This window comes from Nomascus leucogenys, chromosome 22a, assembly GCF_006542625.1.
Source record: "Nomascus leucogenys isolate Asia chromosome 22a, Asia_NLE_v1, whole genome shotgun sequence".
Classification (NCBI taxonomy): Eukaryota; Metazoa; Chordata; class Mammalia; order Primates; family Hylobatidae; genus Nomascus; species Nomascus leucogenys.
The window spans coordinates 141,128,127-141,148,043 of NC_044402.1; the positions used below are offsets into that span (position 1 = coordinate 141,128,127).

General features: G+C 58.2%; 1 protein-coding gene across 7 annotated transcripts in view; it reads right to left on the reverse strand.

Moving 5' to 3' along the window:
• Nucleotides 1–19,917, reverse strand: part of KIF1A (kinesin family member 1A) — a 112,986-nt gene that overhangs the window by 75,074 nt on the left and 17,995 nt on the right. For 6 of the 7 annotated variants that reach the window (XM_030804222.1, XM_030804221.1, XM_030804223.1 and 3 more), the window contains exons 1-2: nucleotides 1,667–1,774; nucleotides 419–494 (exon numbers count right to left, since the gene is read on the reverse strand). In XM_030804222.1, coding sequence (XP_030660082.1) covers nucleotides 419–494; nucleotides 1,667–1,759 — 169 coding nt within the window. In that variant the 5' untranslated portion in view covers nucleotides 1,760–1,774. Of the gene's footprint in view, nucleotides 1–418; nucleotides 495–1,666; nucleotides 1,779–2,995; nucleotides 3,178–4,100; nucleotides 4,167–4,901; nucleotides 5,082–6,093; nucleotides 6,171–14,682; nucleotides 14,849–19,917 lie in introns of those variants that run through there. The other variant, XM_030804224.1, reaches the window with a different exon arrangement.

Here is a 19,917-nt window from a genome sequence, read left to right on the forward strand (position 1 = left end):
GATACCATCCTGTGTCCCCCTGAAACGCTTCCAGGGCCCCTGCCTAAGCATTAGGTGCTGAGGCCAGCGGGGGTCGAGGAAATACACTCCTTCCTGACCCCGGCACTGCTTCCCCGGGGGTGCCCCGATCTCCCCAGGGAAGATCCAGCCTCTGGGCGAAAGGTCCTTGGGGCCTGAAAGAGGCCACCGTCCCGCCAAGTCCCTGACCTGTGTGCCCAGCGCTGGTGCCCCAGGCAGAGCCCTAGGCTGCTGGCAGCCCAAGACCCCAGGCTATGCCCACCCTCCTGCGCAGGCTCACCCTCAGGGTGGCCCAGGCCCCCGGACCCCAACAGAGCCCTCCTGCCACCCACCCTGGAGCAGGCCAGGTGTGGACACGGGGCCCATTGCAGTCCCCGCATGGCGGCCTGGCCCCTACCTTTGAGGCGCGTGCCCTTGGCTCCTGTGGAGTCGGCCCGCTCACTCCCAGCCAGGTCCACCAGGCTGATTTTGCTCACCTGAAACAGCAGACGCGTCACATGCAAGAGAGGCCGCAAGATGCGCGGGGGCGTCCCAGGACCCCTGGGCAAGTTCTCCACAGCTGTTGAAGGAGCCCCGGACAAAGCGTCCCCTCTGCAAAGGCGCCGCCCCTCCCCAGGCCCAGCAGTCCTGACCCTGCAGTTTCCACCCGCACCTCCGTCCCAGCTCTCCCCCCGCCATGCCCGAGTGAGTGCCCAGCCACCTCCCCAGGGGAACACGGCACTGGCGCCACACGCTGGGCGCTTTTCACACAAGGGCGCACTCGCTCCCCACAGCATCCACGAGGTGTGACTGTCACTGTCCCCACTTCCACAGATGGTGCTCACTGTCTGTGGTGGGATTAGAACCCAGCTCCAGGAGGCCCTGGCCCTGCTCAGCCACCTGACGAGCCATGGCTGCACCTAGTGAGGCGGGCACCGGCCAGGCTCCTGACAGGGGCACCCACAGCCTCGGGTGGGAGGCCCTGCACCAGGAGGCCTGGCCCCTCCTGAGCCACAGCTGCAGGGCAGGACTTGCCCACGGACACCGCAGGACCCTCTCAGTGCCCACCAGTGAGGGCAGCGGGGCAGGCAGCTGGGCTGACCTCATCCAGCTTCACCCCTGTCTGTCCCCCAACCCACCTCAGCCATCCTGAGCCCCTGCTCGCTGTTTCATGGAGTCCTGGTCAGGAGGACGTGCCTGGCGGACCTCCAGCACCATCAGGGACTGAGCAGCCCTCACTCCACCCAGCCCCTTTGCGCTCCCCACGCGGCTGCCTGAGCGAGCCCCCAACCAGGAGGTGGCTGAGGTGCCCCGGGCCTGGACGCTGGGGCACGAGGCAGGGGGCAGAGTCAGAGTCGGTCAGGGAGAGGCTGAGCACCCTCCCGCTACCCCTCCCATAAGCCTGGACTGGCTGTCCAGGCAAAAGCCCCAGAAGATGGCCCCCTGGCCTGGTCCATGGAGAACGCCAAGGCGTGGGAGAAGGACCTCTGGGGCAGGGCGGGGGATGTCTACACCTGGTGCCAGTGTAAGTGTGAGGACACTGCCTGCCCCGCACAGGCCAGCACTGGGCCTGACATCCTTGTGCTGCCCCCATGGGCCTGACCTCCACCCCTACCCCGACCACCAGCCACTGCCCTCGGTGGCACCGCCTGTGAGGCCACTCACTCACCTTCTCCGTGGTGATGTTGGTCTCTGCATCATGGCGCTTCTGGGTGAAGATGATGTTGAAGACAGCATGGGAGCGGCTGCTGGTCTCATTCATGTTGGTGGCCGCCACGGTCCTGAGGAGCAGAAAGTCACACAGTTACCCCTTGTCCTGTGGCCGGGTGCAAGATCACCGGTGTGCCAGCCCTCTGAACCAGGTCATCGGGGGGCAGCTCCCCCAGACCCTAGGGGCCGCCCTGCTGGCCTGGCACTGATGGTGCCTCCTGCCAGGACTCCAACGGGGCCCACGGCCACCTGCCCACACTGGCGTCCTCAGCCCCAGCCCTTGCTGGTGTATTGGGGCAGCAGTGACTGGGGAAGCTTCCCACTCCTGGGCACAGAGAAGCCCATGCAGTGCTCAGCTGGGCAGGAGCCCTCCAGGGCTATGATATGGGAGGGGAAGGGGCTGTCCACTGTCCACCCTACCACAGCCCAAACCCGCGGTTCTGGGAAGCCCAAGGAGCCCGCCACACCCCACAGGAGGTGGCATGGGTCTCAGCAGGGTCCTCCAGAACAGGAAGCCCAAGGCTGCTGACGGTGGCCTGGAGTTGGTCCCGATGCCACCCTGACCTGCCAGGGACCTCAGGGAAGGCTCCCAAGACTCAGCACACGGCATGCGGCAGCCCAGTGCCCACCTCCAGCATGAGGTCACAGTAACCACCAGGGTGTGCTGTGGGCCTCATCAGGAACAGCACCCGCACCCACCGGCCCTTGTGGGGCCACCAAAGGGGTGCAGGACAGCGCAGAGTGTGACTCATGACCTCAGGAGCTGAGAGTGACAAGGGCCATCACCTCACCCTCAGGAAGTCCTGGGTGGCGGAGGGGGTCTGTTGCCATGACAACCAGGGCATCCCAGGCAGGAGGCCCAGGGCAGCAGAGGCCAAGGAGCCGGGTTGCTTGTGGCTGCAGCACTGTGCAGCCGACCCTCCCTACATGCCCCCCGACCCCAGCATGCTGGCCCCCAAACAGAATCTGGACCCCTGGGACTGGCAGAGCAGCTGCCCCACCGAGGCAGCGGCCACAGATGCTGCTAGCACCCTCCGGGCACCTCAGCTGGAGGACGCAGGCCCCCATGAAGGAGAAGCCCCATGGAGATGACAGTGTCCCCTGCACAGGGGGAGCCCTCAGCCTCTCTCGGGCTGGCACAGGCCTAAACGACCTTGGGCTCTGGAGGCCACACCTCCACGGGGGCACAGATGGACCCTACCAAAAGGGCCACGACCAAGGTGAAGGGGCTTCCTCCGGGGAGAGGCGGCAGGACAGGAGGGCAGGGAGGTCCGGCGAGTCCCCCCACCCACCTGGCCTTGTTCCTGAGTCCATGAGGTCCTGGATGTCATTGTAGGAGGTGACAGCCAGCTTGGAGAGGTCCTCCACGTAGGGCCCCAGCAGTGGGTGCTCCCTCACGCGAAGGTTGCCCTTGTTCTTGGGGTTCAGGAGGTCACGGACGCGCTCACAGTAAATCTCCATGTAGCTGACCTGCAGGGCAGAGCCAGACCGTCAGGGACCCCTGAGGCCAGGGAGTGGGGCTGCCACTGGAGGGACCCCTGAGTGAGGGGGTAGGGGTCAACATAAGGACCCCTGAGTGAGGGGATGGGGGCTGCCATCAGGACCCCTGAGTGAGGGGATGGGGGCTGCCATCAGGACCCTTGAGTGAGGGGATGGGGGCCACCATCAGGACCCTGAGTGAGGGGTGGGGGCTGCCTGCTGGACCCCTGAATGAGAGGTGGGGGCCAGCATCAGGACCCCTGAGTGAGGGCGTGGGGGCTGCCTGCTGGGCCCGAGTGAGGGGGTGGGGGCTGCCATCAGGACCCTGAGTGAGGGGTGGGGGCTGCCTGCTGGACCCCTGAGTGAGGGGGTGGGGGCTGCCATCAGGATCCCTGAGTGAGGGGTGGGGGCTGCCTGCTGGGCCCCTGAGTGAGGGGTGGGGGCTGCTTGCTGGGCCCTGAGTCGGGGTGGGGGGGCCGCCTGCTGGGCCCCTGAGTGAAAGGGTGGGAGCTGCCTGCTGGGCAGAGGGCTCCCAGTCTGCAGCCCCTGTGTGTATGCGCAAGGCAGGGGTGTCAATGTGGCCTCCCTCACCACGGCCATCCTGGGCTCTAGGACACACGCATGCCAGGGCCACCCCAGCCACGGCAGGCATGGCCAGGCCCTGAGCTCTGAGGCACCTGCCCCTGCCCTGGCACACAGCAGCTGCTGGAGAAGCACCTGCCAGGTGGGGATCACCTCATCACTCTGTGCTTTGGGGGTCTCGAGCCCTGCCCAGGCCAGCCATCTTGCCTACCACTTGGATGAGTGAGGGACACAGACCCGTGGTGGGCACTCACTTTGCATCAGAAAAGCACTGCCAGCCACACCAGATTCCCAGCCCTGCCCCAGTGGCCGACGTCAGGCGGGAGCCCTACCTCCACGGAGTAGGACATGTTGTCATTGGTCGTGTCGTTGATCCGAGAGAAGAGGTCCTCGCAGAGCTGCAGGAATGGGGGGACAGTCAGCCGGGGAGGGCTGGGGCTGCTCCCTGGATCCCCGCCCCTTGCGATGCTGTGGGCAGCCTGCGCCAGGCAGGATGCCACCCTCTCAGGCCCCTCTTGCACCCTCACCACACACGTCATGATAAAGGCACTGAGAAAGTCTGTAGCCAAGGAGCCAGAGTCTCCCTCTTAACTCAGGGGTTACTGGCTGGTGTGGGTCATCTGCCCCTCCCCCCGGCTCTGCCATCCTACAGACATCCCAGCCATCTCCCTTCCCTCAACAGGCAAAGTACTAGTGACCAACTCAGGTCCAGAGACCTGCCCAGGGGAATGGCTGGGGACTCAGGGTTCCTGCAGCAAATGAGGAGCTGCTGGGTCTGGTGTTTGGTCATCCCTGTCGTGAGCACCTCTCTCTGCCCACACTGCCAGCCCTCACACCCTCAGAGATCAGCTGCCCTAGCCAGGGATCTCCCAGCTGCTGTGTCTTAGGCACATGATCAAGGTGGACCCTGTCCAAGGCCAGGGCCCTTCCTGCACCTGGGGCCTGGGTCTGCAGCTTCACGACCACATCTGGCTCTCACCTGCCCCAGCCCCACCCTTGACCCAGCTGGCCTTCCCCTCCTGACTCCCTGCTCTCTGGGGGCTGCTCTAAGGGGTGCCTGGCCCGGAGCTCTCAGCCTCAGCTGGTCCCGCCCCATCCGCTGGGGCTGCCCCTTCCCGCCCCCGGCCTCGTGCCTGTGGGATGATGCCCTGCTGGTCCTTCTCCTGCTTGCCCATCATGGTGTAGGATTTGCCGGCACCCGTCTGCCCGTAGGCGAAGATGCACACGTTGTAGCCCTCAAAGGCATGCTGCAGCATCTCCTCGCCGATGTCCCGGTACACCTGCTTCTGCGACGCGTAGTTGATGTCCTCGGGCTGGAGGACCAGGAAGGAATGAAGCTACAGGAGGCTGGGTGCACCTGAGGCTCAGCCCATCATGTCTGCGGAGCCAGGGGGTGCCCAGGGCCTCAGGGTGCCAGGGCAGCACAGCGGGGAGGGATGCCTGCCCCCCATCCTACTCCTGCCTTGTGGGGTAGCTTCCTGGAGGAGGAGCCCTCTGTGTCACAGATGAGGGATGAAGAGCAGCCAGTGAGGCGGGAGGCAGGATGGGTTCCAGCAGAGGGAACAGCATGTGAAAGGCCCAGAGGTGGGACCTCAAAACCAAACTAAGTTCCATGTGACCGTGACAAGCAGGGGTGACAAGAGCTGGGACTGGGGACAGGGTGCGAAGGCCCAGAGACCCCACAGGCTGGGCTACAGCGCCTGGACACTGTCCTGAGGACAGTGGGGCACTTTAGGCAGGGGGACAGAGTGGTTAGCTGAGGGTCATCCTGGAAGGAGGACGGACTGGATGGGGAAGGCAGAAGCGAGGAGCCCTGGGGCTGTTATGGGGGGCAGGTGCTCAGAGATATAGATATAAGGTGCTTAGATGAGGAGGCTGCATGCCTTCTAGAAGGGTCCAGGAGGTGGCAGGTGGAGGACGGGGCTCAGTGTGGACTGGATGGGGGAGGAGGGAAGAAGAAGAGTCCAGGGGTCTCCTGGGCTCCCAGCGTGCAAGGCACAGCTTCCAGACAGGCTCAGGGTCAGCTTTGGGCATTCTGACTTTGGGACGTCTGGGGAAAAGTCACCAGCAGGTGGACGGACACACAGTTCTGACCCTAGAAACTACCCACAGGGAGCTGAAGGTCCCTCAGTCCCTGCAGCCTCCATCACTGCCTTCGCTGGGGACCCTGCATGGGCCGCTCAGGGTGACCTTCCAGGGGAGCAGGGTGGGGTCCTCACCCCAGTTAGAGAGGAATGAGCGGCTCAGAGAGGTCGAGGGACCCCGAGGGCCACATGGCCTCCACACTGCTGCCCCCGCCTCCCCCGACCCGAGGTCCCGGCTTACCGACGTGTGCGACCAGTAGGAGTAGTCAAAGCTGAAGCTTTTGGGTGTCTCCTTGGGCTGTTTGGGGTTAACGATGGCTGTGGGAGGGAACACAGGTGGTTAGCGCTGTGCTGGGAGGGACCGTGACTAGCTGGCATCTACTCCCCAAGGTGGGGAAGTGGTCATAAGAGGCCTCGGGCCCCCGACAAGCCAGGCCCCCAAATTGGAGGGGACCTAGGACCCCACTCCCAGGCGGATGAGCTGTCTCTGCCCCCTCTTTATGGTGGGACCTGCCACCCGTGGATGCCCAAGGGCACCACCATACCAGCCTGCAAGGCTCTGTGTCATTCTCCCGCCAAGTGCAACTGGCTCCCCTCAAAGGCAGCCACCCAGGGAGGATCCTTCCCACCTGCAAGCCACAGCCCCTCCATCTCTGAGGTCCACCCTGGGCTCACAGCCCCTGCCCTGCCCCGCCCCCTGCCCAGGCCTTTACACTCTGGCTCAGCATGCACGTGCCCGAGAAGCACTGGAAGCCTGGGCGTCCATCATGTTTGTGTCATGCCTGTGCAGTTCTTCTAGGCTTGCTACTCCAAACAGAGCTCTGCGGGACTGTCTTCTGCCAGTCCCTCCTCCCCCTCCCTCCTCCACCCAACTTCAAGCCCAATCCCAGGCACCCTGGGCTGGCTTCAGGCAGTGCTCACAGAATGTCTGTTCATCAAACCCAGAACAAATCTATGAACACGTGATGATGCCCCCGCCTACAGCCGGTGCCTGGGCGGGGGGGGGGTTCCCAGGAGCAGTCCCAGTATGAGTGTCCCAGAAGCTCCTCCCACCCACACAGCCTGCAAGTGTCTCAGGGACCCAGCACGCCCACCGTCACCTTCCATCCTTGCCCCCAGCGTTTCCCAGGCCCTGGACAGGTCTGGACCCTGCAGGCTGCATGTCCTCAGTGGCCAGAAGGACAGGACCCGCTGCCCCCTGGAAGACTGTCTGAACCCAGAATCGGTGTTGACAGAGGCCTGGAGGCCTGAGGCAGTCCCCTCCCAGGTTCTCACACCCAGGAGGAACACTGGCCAATCCTGGTCACCACCACCAGCAAACCTGAAGAACAAAGCCCTCATGGCACCGTCCTCTGCTTGGAGATGAAGGCTGGAGATGAGGCTTTGTCTGCCCCGGATGGGTTTTTTCTCAGCCAATGTGGGCTGGGGGCCGGCGGCACAGCCTTCAGGATGCCCGCACCCTCCATGCCAGCATGTACCCTGGGGACCTGCCACCAGGACCACGGAGAACAAAATACCCCAGTTATGAGTTAAACTGTGTCCCCCCAATTTCATATTTTGAAGTCTTTACCCCCAGTATCTCAGAATGGGACTTCATTTGGAGATAAAGTTGCTGCAGATGTAATTAGTTAAGATGAGGTCCTACTCCATGAAGACGGCCCCTAATCTAGTGCTGCCATGTCCTTATAAAAGAGGAGATTTGGAGACAGATGTGCACAGGGAGGGTGCCATGAGGACATGAGGGCAGAGATCAGGGTGATGACAAGTTAGGAATGCCAGAAGCAGCCAGCAAGCCCCAGAAGCTGGAGAGCCTGGACAGGTGCCCCTCATGGCTCAGGAGCAGCCACCTCTGCCACCGCCTTGATCTCAGACTTCTGGCTCCAGAATCACGAGACAGCACACTTCTGTTTGTGGTGCTTCCTTATGGCAGCTCAGGGCACTGAGAGCCCCTCTGCCTGTCCGCACTCTGCTGCTGCCCCAGGCTTGGTTTTGCAGGCAGGCACGTGGGCCGTGTTCTCTGGCCAAGCGTCTTGCTGACAGCACAGGCATCACTGGCAGCCTTGTCACCAGGGCAGATCTGGTTTCAGGTCCCACCTGGGCCCGCATCCCAGGCCTGAGGATTTCCGGGAAACACCCAGGCACCCTGGCAGCCAGCAGGAGGGAGCCGGGGACTGACCATCACAGCCCTGTCCTCGGAGGTGAGAGGGGCCACGTCCGTGCTGTGTCCAGGAGCAGAGGCAAAGAGGAGGCCAAGCTGCCCTGACTTCAATACTTGCCGGGACCCAGGCAACAGCACCCGTGGTGCCGCCTCCAGAACCCCAGCACGCATCAACCAGCGCTGTGGAAACACAATTGCAGCGCCTTCCCTAGCGCAGCCCGGCTGGGCCTCCCAGCTCTGACACAGAGGCCTGGGACCCCTTGCTCAAGCCAGCAACACCCACCCTGTCCACCTCATCCCCTCACCCCGCCACACATGGGCCCGGCTCCCCGCACAGGCCTGGCCCCCTTCCTGCCCCATCCACCCTCTCTCCTCACCCCGCTGCACTCAGGTCGGGCTCCCTGCCCAGGCCTGGCCCCCATCCCCACACCCCTTCCTGCCCCATCCACCCCCTCACCTCACCCTGCTGCACTCAGGTCGGGCTCTCCGCACAGGCCTGGCCCCCATCCCCACACCTCCACTAGCCCTTGCTCCTTGTCCCACCCTTGCCCAGCCCTGGGTGCCAACCTTGCTCAGATGAAGCCCTGGTGCCACACCCCACATGGGCCATGAGCTCCATGAGGCGGGGGCCCTCTGGGACAAGGCACAGATGGTGCCCAAGGAATGCCAGGTAGGTGGGGGACAGAGGGCAGCACAGGTGAGTGGGCAGGAGTGGGGCTCATTAGCAGCTGTAAATGGCCCATGGGAGAATCCCTCAGGCCTGCTTGTCCTCGGCCCCACCCCTCCCAGGCCTGTGTTATGGCTGGGACCCCCATCCCACCCTGGCCCCACCTCCACCTCCATCCCAGGCCCTGTATTGTTGCTGGAGCCCCCATCCCACCCTGGCCCTCTCTCCACCCCCTTCCCAGGCCCTGTACTGTGGCTGGGACCCCCACCCTACCCTGCCCGCAACCCCACTCCCAGACCATGTATTGTGTCTGGGACCCTCACCCCACCCCAGTGCTGCCCTACCCCCGCCAGGCCCTGTGTTGTGACTGGGACCTCCACCCCACGCTGGCCCTGCCACCCCTCCCACACCCTGTGCTGTGGCTGGGAACCATCCTCTGTCACTACAGATGGGCCCAAGCTCCACAGAATGGAGATCCTCTCCCCAGGTCACACGATGCACAGCCAGACTAGAAGCCAGGGTCCCCGCAACACCTCCCATCCCTGAGGTCCGCCAGGCCTGTGGAGACAGGCAGCCCCTCCTTCAGCAGCTTGCTTCTCACAGAGACCTCCCCCCGCCGATTCTGCTGCAGAAAGGGCTTTTTTTGCCAGGGTCTGGAATGTTTTCCTTGTGCAGGTTTGCGGAGGGAGGAAGAAGAAACAGGTCCTCCCAGGGCCTGCTGGGCTGGGCTCCTCAGCCAGCCCCTTTAGGGCCCCCATTCCCTCCCGCCCCAGGCTCTGGCCAGGCCCCCAGAGCTGGGCCCCTCCAAGGCCGGCGAGGTGCCCAGTAGCAGGCACGCTTCCCAGGACTCTGCATGGGCCTGCAAAGGGCTGGACGCCGAGACGACAGAGACGGCGCAGGGAGGGTTGGGGCGAGGAGTGGGGGGAGCTGGAGGAAGGGGACAGGAAAGGAATGGAGTACAGCCGTTTTCTCAGAGTCTCAGCATCCCTGCGGCCTTGAGCACCAGGTGCAAGGGCTGAGCTGAGCTGGCTCTTCCCGACGGAGCCTGCTGTGGGCCGAGCGTGTCCCCAGATTCATATCCAATGCCCTGACCCCCAAACAGATGGCATTTGGAGGTGGAGCCTTGTGAGGTGATGAGGGTGAGACGAAGCCACGAAGTCAGGGACCTCATGGTGGGATGAGTGGCTTTAAAGAAGGGGAAGGGACCCAAGCTCCCTGGGCCAGGCAAGGACGCAGCAGGAAGGCAGCAGCTGCAGGCTGGGAAGACAGCCCTCCCACGATCCAGACCTGTGGGCGCCTTGACTGGACTTCTGCCTCCAGACCACTGAGAAGGGAACATCTGCTGTTTAAGACGCCCACTCTGCAGCGCACCTGGACCTCCGAGTCTGGCCTCCAGAACAGGGGGAGACATTTCTGTCATTTGAAGCCACTCAGTATGTAGCCCTTTGTAACAGCAGCCCCAGGGACCACACGGGTGCCACTGCTGCCCGTGCAGAGGGGCTCGCCCAGCTCCCGACTGCTCAGGATTGGGGGAGCCCACAGCGGAGGCTGGGGTCTGGGGTCACGCCCACCCTGGGTCCAGGTCCCCATCTGTGGGCAAGGGCAGAGATGAGAGGCCACCCCAACCCTGGGCCTCCTCTGCATGGCCAGAAGAGTGCAGAAATGATTGGGGATCTCAGGGAGTACCCAGCACCACCCCTCGCTCCTGCACAGGTGGGGAAACTGAGGCCCAAAGGGATGCCCTCTAGCCAGTGTCACACAGTGAGTAAGTCATGAGCACAGCCAGGCCCCTCACTCCAGGAACTCACTTCAGGGGCCGCACATGGCTGAGGGTCCGCGTCCCCGGCCAGCCTCCAGCATCTGCAGAACGGCTGGGCAGGCTCAGGGCCCTCACGTCCTCTGGTCCTCAGGGCAGAGAATGTGAGGAGAGAGGAGGAGGATGGAAGCACTCACACTCGACTTCTGCCCCCAGGCCAACCTACACTAGCTCGGCCAGGCCGGACCGAAGTGCACCTAACGGACAGCTCGGCCGGCTCACAAAACTGCTAGGTTTGGTGTGTTCAGATGAAGAGGATTATTTACGCAGGTGATGATTACAGGATAACAGTTAAATTTACTTTCAAATGCTTCCAATTTCTGCATCACAGCGGAGCTACAAGGCACGCTTTAGAGAGTGGGGCCTCTCCTCATGTTTTGAGACTTCAGGGACAGTCAGCAGCTTCACCGGGCAGGCAGGGCAGGCTGGCCAGGTCACTTCCCCACGACATCCTCTGAGGGGCCCGGCACAGCCCCCGCCATCTTCCGAGGGGCCTGGCACACCAGCCAGGGCAGCCATTCCCGGTTCTATTGATCCGAGCTGCCCCTGAGAAGTCACCAGGGACAGTGGCTCCTGTGAGTGCTTCTGGCAGGTGGGCATCCACCCGCACCCTCTCATGCCCTGTCTGCAGGTGTCCTCCTGGGGCTTGTTCTGGGGCAGGTCAGCCCTCTGGAACACCCTGGCCCCTCAACCTCCAGGAGAAAAGCCCGTGACCCCCTTCCTCCGGCAGGCTTCCCTGCACCAGGCCTGGGGGGCCTCCTTCTCTCCTGAGCTCCCTCAGTCCTTCACTCAGATTTCTGACATAGCTTCTAGCACTTTCTTCCAAAACCACCACTGGTTTGCCTTCTCCAAAATGAAAACAGCTTTCCTAGAGGTTTTTCCTGATTGTTCATTCTTCTGCCACTCTTTTCCGTCTCCCCACCCTGCTATCTCCCACGCACATGCACATCTAGTGCACACAGGACCTGCAGTGAGTGCCCATCTGCCCTTTACCCACACAGTCTCACTCTTGGGCTCTGCGCTGACCTTTGCCCCCTTCCCCACAACATTGTGTGGCACTTTCTCAAGGCTGTAAACACAAAGCTTTCAGGAGCACTCAAGACCACTACTGGGATAGACTTAACGTCCCTTCAGCAGCTCCCAGCTGGCGGGCATTTGGGCAGTTGCCCCGGGCTTGGTAAAACAGCACCAGGGTGAACGTTTCAAATGCACACCTTTGAACACTTGCTGGATAATCTTCATTGCATTTCACGCAAGCAGCCTGGTGAGGTCGGCATCACATATCTGATATCCATCACCAGGCGGTCCCCAGCAAGTGGCCTGGGTGCCTGTCCCTGCCACCCTCACAGCCTGCCTTTTGCATGTGGGCAACGTGGGGCCCTGGCTTTCTTCGTGCGTCTTTGGCTACAATGGGCAGAACACTGATCGCATGTGTTGGGTTGGCTCTGTGGCTCTTCAGTTTCCCGAGGATGAAAGTGACGACGTCTGAAACATCCCAGGTGTCCTGGAGGAAATGCCCTGGCAGGCTCTCCACCCCCACTGTGAGTCCACGGCCCTTTCCTCCTCCTTGGTTTCAGAACTTTGCTGCAACCCCGCAGACATTTGATTCAGTTTGGTGATCCCCGGAAGATCGGCATCTCGGAAGAGGTTGATGTCTTGCATATGTTCATCTTTGAGAAGGGGAGGTTCCTTCAGGACCTACCAGTTGCCCAAAAAAAGTGTAGGGGCTCCTGCGTTCCCCTCCTGACCTCCTGGGCCTGCCTGGACTTCTGCTCAGAGCTTACTGGGGAGCAGAGCCTGCTGGCACGTAGGCGAAATCCCAGAACTCCAGTGTCTCCAGGGCCGGACGGGATCCAAGCATTTGAAGCAGGGTGTCTCGCTTCAGGTTTCAACCTCGCTGGCTAAAGGAAACGTGGCTGCCCACAGATATGGCTCTGGCTTCTGGCTCCTAAGCCCTGGGGTAAAGCTTTGGTTCAGCTTTTGTTCTCCAGGGTGGAGTGAAGCAGGCAAAAACCACTGGGGAGTGAGGTCTCGGGTCCAGGCCTGCACTGCTGTCTCTGAACCAGCAGCTCTCTGGGGTCTGGGCCGGCGCAGCCTCAGCCAGATGACCTTTCACCAGGTGGGCAGCACTGCCAGTGTCGAGGCCTTGGCAATGCTGGCTCACCTCCAGGCTGCACCCTCCCGTTTCTGGATCCTATGAGGGGAAATGCAAAATGGGGAGGCCGCCCGCCCAGTGCCCCTGGAGGCTGGGCCAGGGGGCAGGTCAGAGGCTTCAAGGGCGCCACTCGCCCACCCCGGCCATCACTTCTGGGACACCCATTCCAACCAGCCCACCTGCCTAACCCTGTCATTTAGGGTCTGGCCTGAGGCTGGGCCATTCTCAAGGTTCAGGGGCAGGAGGGTCCCATCTCTGAGGCTTTGTTCTTCCATCCACTCTGCTTCTGGTGGTCCTTAGCTGCTCAACGGGTCTGGTTCTTGTCACTGTGCCAACCATGGAGTTCCCCATGACCCCACATGAAAGACTGAGGTGGCAATTGTGCTGCTGGCACCCAGTGGGGGATGGAAGGGGATTCACAGGGCCCTCCCTGATGTCCTGGGTCACCTTACAATGACACAACAAGGCCCGTTGGGGCATGGCACAGGCATCCTCTGCCCACCCAGGGCCATAGTGCTCACCAGAGGTCATGGTTCCCACCTGGAGTCAAAGTTCACACCCAGAGCCATGGTTCGCACCTGAGGTCACATTTCCCACCTGAGGTCACATTTCCAGACTCACAGCTCTGCACAGCCTGAGGCTTCCCTCTTAAAGGCAAGGGTCTTGCCACCTCAGCACTTTCTCTGACCACAAAAGGCCATGGCTGCAGTCAGCTAATGCAGCGAACGTTATTGGAAAAGCACTGGCCTTCCTGGGCAGGACAACCGGGAGGTGCGTTGTATTCGTCCATGGGCCCCAGCAAGGCCAGGGCCCCGGCCACGGAGGTCACCCACTTACGAATGCACCTTTGTCAGCTTCCCCTCAAACTTCCCCAGTCTCCCACACTGCATCCTGGGATCACCTCCCAAATAAACTCTTGGTGCTCAAATCCTCATCTCTGGGTCTGCTTCCAGGAACCAAACAGACAAAACAATTCACCATGAAGAACAGTCAGGATGCAACCCCGAAGTGCACTGGGGCCCCACCGCCGCCGCAGCCTCCATACCCTGGAGTTTAGCAGGGTCTCCCCAGCCTGCCCACTGCACCATGATTAGCCAGAGCTCCACGGGCTTCTGGAAGGATCACCCCTGGGCCAGACAGAGGGCCCGAGCAGAGCCCTCACTTCCTCAGGACCCGACAGAGCCCAGAACACCCCCAGTGACACCTGAATCTCCAGCCCTTAAGCAGGCCTCGGAGACTAAACCTAGGGAGGAAGCTTCCATGGGACCTGAGTGCCCTCCCCTCGGGACGCCCCCCTCCCCACCTGGTAGATGATAGATAAGGGCATGTTGGATGGGTGCACAGCACCTGTGAATGGGAAGGCTGTCACTGTCCACATCCTGAAGACCAGGTGGCTGTTCATGTCACCACTCAGTGCAGCTGACACCACTTGATCCTGTGATGGCAGCAGCAGTTGCAGCTGCACCAGAGGCCCCAGCACAAACCGCCCCACTGAGCCCAGCCAGCCACAGAACTGAGAGATGACAATTGGTTCTTGCTCCAAGATACTGATATGGTTTGGATATGTGGGGAAACATATGGGTGTCCTTATAAGAAAGCCAAACCCAGTGATGGGTGTCCTTATAAAAAAGCCACATGAAAGCAGAGACACAGACACACAGAGGAGAAGGCCACGTGACGACGGAGGCAGAGACTAGAGCAACGCGGCTGCAGGCCAAGGTGGCTGGCAACCACCAGACCCCGGAGAAGGCAGGAAAGGTCCTCCCTAGGAGCTCAGAGAGAGTGAGGCCCTGCTGGCACCTTGACTTTGGACTTCTGGCCTCCACAGCTGTGGGCATAAATCTCTATTCTTATAAGCCCACCACCATTGGTGGCAGTTTGTTACAGCAGCCCCAGGACACCCACACGCCACATAGCCAAGGAGGTGCTCTTGGGGCCAGGGCCAGGTTGACTGCTGAGCCTGGCCCATAGGCACAGGACCATGGCCCCCAGCAACCCGTGGCCGACCCCGATGTTGTGCAGGCCGATACTCACTGGTGGTGCTTCCAGACATCTGAATGATGCACTTGGAGTCACGGCTCATTTCCCGGGAATTGAAGGGGCGGACCCGCACCGCCACCTTCACCGAAGCCCCAGCCATCTCTGTGGCCTTCGTGGGTCACTCCTTGCAGTAGTGGGAGCCCCAGTGTGGGGAGAACACCTTGGAAAAAAGGGAAACATGAATTAGAAACAATATCCGAGGAGGCAGGACAGGCACTCCAGCTGCAGCTGAAGCCACAGGTCTTCTCCACTCCCCTCCAAAGTCCCCAGCGTGACACTTGCATGGGGTGGAATCCACAAGAAGAGGAGGCAGCACAGATAATTCTAGAAAGCAGGAGCCCAGCGGGACCAGTGGAACCCAGCTTCACAAGCCTGAGGAAGCTGAAACCCAATGAAAGAAACAGAAACACAGCGACCTGGGTGTGAACGTGAAGGTGGCCTTCACACCCGCGGCAAATCCCCCAAGAAGGGTCTTCCCCTGCGAATGCAGGCCCTGGTGGGGTCTGTGCCAGGTCCGCGCAGGCCCCAAGAGCCAGTGCTGGCTCCAGATCGACATGTCAAGGACGCTTTAAAATGGGACAGTGTTCTAGAATGCCCCATCACACGCTCCACACCAAGCGCCAGCTGGCAGCCACATCAGCAGTAGCGTGGTCTCTGAATTAGCAAGAAAGAGAACTTTACTCAGAAATGAAAAGAACAGCACAGATAGCCCTAAGCAATGGGACAAAAGTCAACGTTTTCGGCCCAATTTCCTGCTGGTAATTCACGCAGAAGGTGGAGAGGAACGTTCCTGAGCCCCGCTGAGAAGGAGCAGCCGACGAGTCATGGGGAATTCGGTACAAGCCAGGGCTGGGGGACCAGCCTCGGCCTTGCCTTTATCCCACCTGTGACTTAGCTTCCTGGGCCCCAGTTTACCGTCTGCGAAATGACAGGGTGGTGGTCAGGAACCCCAAAATGATTTGGCCTCTTGGGTGATGGGACTCTGAAGAAGGCTGATGAAAACTCCCCGCAAAACAGTGATGAAGCAGCCACTGTGAAAGGTCTTTCCGGGCTGACCAGCCAGATGCTGCTGCTTCCCCATGGGACTTGCGGCCTGAACAATGGGGCTCCTGGGCACAGGGACAGGGACAGCCTCAGGACAGAGCTGTTGGTTACAGGAATGGCCAAAGCTCCATGAAGCAGAATTCATGCAGCCTGACATGAGAGGTTTTCGCCAACTGCTGTCTAAATGCTCTAGGGTGCCCACTCAGTAGTGAGTCCCACATCACCAGAGGCATCCAAGTAGAGCGAAGGCTAAGAGGCCTCCTTGAAACTCTTCCACACTGACATTCCATGAAGAGGCAACCTTCTGCTTGGTCGTCCCCATCCGAGAATCTGGCAAAAAGCCCCCATCCTACAGTGCCCCAGCCTCATAGCTGTGAAGAAGGGACAAGCCCCTCTGGGCTGCCCCTGGAAGCTCCAGGATCAAGAGCAGGAGGGGTCTGTCTGCAGAAGGATAGGAGGCACAGCGAGCCTGGGACCAGGGCAGATGCTGAACTCCTGGACCCTGCCCAGGCCACTCCCAGGCTCCCCAGAACTCCTCCGCAGAACAGGCTGGATGTGGGGCAGGGCTGTCCCTCAGGCAAACAGCTCTTCCAGAGGCTACAGGGGAGGGGGATGCGCCAGGCCACCCTATGGCTAAGTGGGGACAAGTTCCTGATGTGGCTGGACTCATGCCGCCTACACCACAGCCCCTTAGAGCCACAAGGTGCAGCCGCGTCTACACTCCAGAGTGCTTCCGCCACTATCTCCTCCTCACGGCCAGGAGTGGCTGCCAGCGTGGACAGAGGGATGACCTCTGAGAATCTGTGTTTCCTTGTGTTGAAAATCCCTGCACATTTAAAACTGGAAAAAGTCTTAGGACATTCCAGCCGGGATGGAGAGAGGAACAGGCGAGCTCACGAGTCCCTGGCTAGAGCACAAATCCCCAGCCAGGATGGAGAGAGGAACAGGCGAGTTCACGAGTCCCTGGCTAGAGCACAAATCCCGCAAGGTTTCTAGGGAGCAATTCTGCAGCACGCCCTGGGCCTTTAAGAAGGTCTATATTCTTTGACTCAGTAATCCCAAGTACTAAAATCGGAAATACTTAGAAATTAAGAAAATATTGATGAAAGCAGATATTCCATTCAACAGTGCAAAATTTCCAGTTCTCCCCAAATATAGCTATATAAATTCAGTGCAATTCCAATAAACAAAATATTCCAACAGGACGTTCAATGGAATTTGGCAGGATAAGAGAACTTTGAAAAATGAGAACAGAGGGGAAACATCCCCTACCAGCTATCATATATCCTACAGAGCTACAACAATTCCCAAAGTCTAGAAATGGCACGTGAACAGACTAAGCATGTCCAAAGCAGTCACACACACACACACTAAAGAAAAAGGCAGCAATTTAGGGAATGAGGTAAGATCAGTATGGGACAACTGGCTCTCCCGTATTGAAAAAATAAAGCTATTATAGAACTTGATCTTTAAAATGTAAAAGCATTACAAGGACACAGAGAAGCCTCTGTTCTTGGCTCTGGGGCGTGGAATATGCACACCACGAAGCACGGAAGGCGAAGGCGGCTTGGTGGGTGCAGTGGCCAGCAGCCGACCAATGCACTACTCAAGAGGCCCGATGCCGCGCTGCACTGTGTGTGAAGGAAAATCAGTGTGCAGCCGCAAGCCAACATTCCAGAGGAGGGGCTGCCAAGACGGGAGCTGGCCTCCGCAGCACAGCCTCCGGGGTGTATTTGCATTCTGTGCACGGGGCAAGAGACTGGGAATCTGGAGTCTTCCCAGACAGAGAGCCGTTGCTGAGGGACGGAGGAAGCTGCAGAGCTTTTGGGCAAAAAGAAACTTGAGAGGCCAAGATTCCAGAAAACAGAGGTGAAGAACTAAGATGAACAAATGTCCAGTCCTTCCCTTAAGACATTTGCCAAATTCTGAGGATATGAGAGGTGAGATTTTAAAAACCCAAGCTGAAAACCAAAGAGGAGTCTTGCACAGTCTCAGGTGGGAAGGAACAAAGATTTGAGTTCAGGGTCCTCCGGGAGGAGAATACCCAGTGATCACAGCAGGCTGTGGCTGAAAGCCCAGCAAGGTACGAAACCGAAGAGCAGGGCAGAGCCACAGCTCGGACGAGCCTTATGAAAACTACAACCTGCCCTCACTTGGCTTAATTCGGACTTCAGTCTGGCTGCCTGGGAGAGAAAATGGAAGCCATCTGGAGCCTCTACACTCTTTTACTTTTATTTTTATTTTTTCAAACCCAGGATAATCTCTGTACTCTACATTCTTTTAATAGGCAATGTGTGACATCCAGTCAAAACTTAGAAGGTATAAAATAAGAAAGGACTCTGATTAAAAACAAAGAGGAAAAATAAAATATAAACACATGAGAAAAAAAAAGACACATATCTACACATGATCCAGATCTAGGAGTTATTAAACAAGGACTTCAGAACAACCTGACTAATATATTCAAAATAAGAGCAAAAGGGACAGAGAATTTAAATGGAAAATGGAGAATTTTGCCAGAGGACTGGAAACTATAAAAAAAAAATCAAATGGAAATGCTAGATCTGGAAAACAAAATACCTAAAATTAGGAACTCAAGAGATAGACACAGTTGAAGACAGTGTTAGCAAACTGGAGGACAGGTAATAGAAATATAGAAAATTTAAAACAGATAAAAAGAATAGAAAATATAGACATGAGAGCCAGAAAAGTACAGGACACAGTGAAATGGTCAAACATACCTGTAACTGGAATCTAGAAGGAGAAGAAATGGAATGGGGGTGCTATGGTCTGAATGTTTGTGTCCCCTGTTCCCATCCAAATTCCTATGTTGAAATCCTAACCCCCAAAGTGATGACTTTAGGAAGTGGGGCCTTTAGAGGTGATTAGGTCGTGAGGGTGGGACTTCACAAATGGGATCAGTGCCCTTAAGAAAGAAATGCCAGAGACACCCCTCAGCCCCTCCACCACGTGAGAACAGGGCAAGAAGGTGTCTAGGAGCCAGAAAGCAGATCCTCAGCCAACGTGCCTTGCTCTTGAGCTTCTCAGCCTCCAGAACCGTGAAAAATAAATTCTGTTATTCATAAGCCACCCGGTTTATGATATTTTTGTTATAGCAGCTGGAATGGACTGAGACAGGGGAGAAGCAATATTTACAAAACTGATGACCACGGATTGTCCAAAGCTGCTGAAGCACATCGACCCACAGTTTCAAGAAGCTCTACAAATGCAAAGCAAGACAAACAAGAAAGCCACACAAGGCACAGCACTGCAACACTGCTAGGACCAAGGATGAAGGGAGAAAGCTTAAAGTCAGCCAGAAAAAAAAAAAAAGGCATGTAACCTTTAAAGGAGCAAAAATAAGATTGACAACTGACTCCTGAACAGAAATGATAGAAACCAAAAGACAAGATTGCAAGGTTTCAACATGATCATGAAAGAGGTAACAGTAATCATTTATGTTCAATTGTCAAGGATACATGTTGTCATTGCTAGGGTAATCATTTAGAAAGTAGAAAACTGATGTATAACTAACAAGTTAATAGAAAAATACCCAAAAAATTAAAATTTCTTTTATGAATCCAATAGAAGGCAACGAAGGAGAAAAACAGAATATGAAAAGATAATGTCAAGTGGAAAAGAAAGAGTTAAGATTGCAGATAAAAGGTCAACTCAGTATGAACTAAATACACCAAGTAAAACATTAAAAATTGTCAGACCAGATTTTTATAAATTATATTCTGTTCATAACAGACTCTACATACAAAGACACAGAGAGGTTGAAAATAAAAGGATGAAAATTTGTGCTTGTTCTATCAGCCACTGAGGAGGAGAAAATATATATCGTACACATTATTTTGTTTATTTATTTTGAGACCGGGTCTCCTGTCTCCAAGACGGGAGTTCAGTGGCGTGATCTTAGCTCACTACAGCCTCTACCTCCTAGGCTTAAGCAATCCTCCTGCCTCAGCTTCTCGAGGACCTGGGACTATGGGCATATGTCACCATACCTGGCTAATTTTTTTATTTTTTATTTTGTAGGGATGGGGTCTCACTATGTTAGCCAGGCTGGTCTTGAGCTCCTGGGCTCAAATGATCCTCCCATCTCAGCTCCCCAAAGTGCTGGGATTCCAGGTGTGAGTCACCATGCCCAGCCTCATACATATTCTTTTAAAGTGCACACAG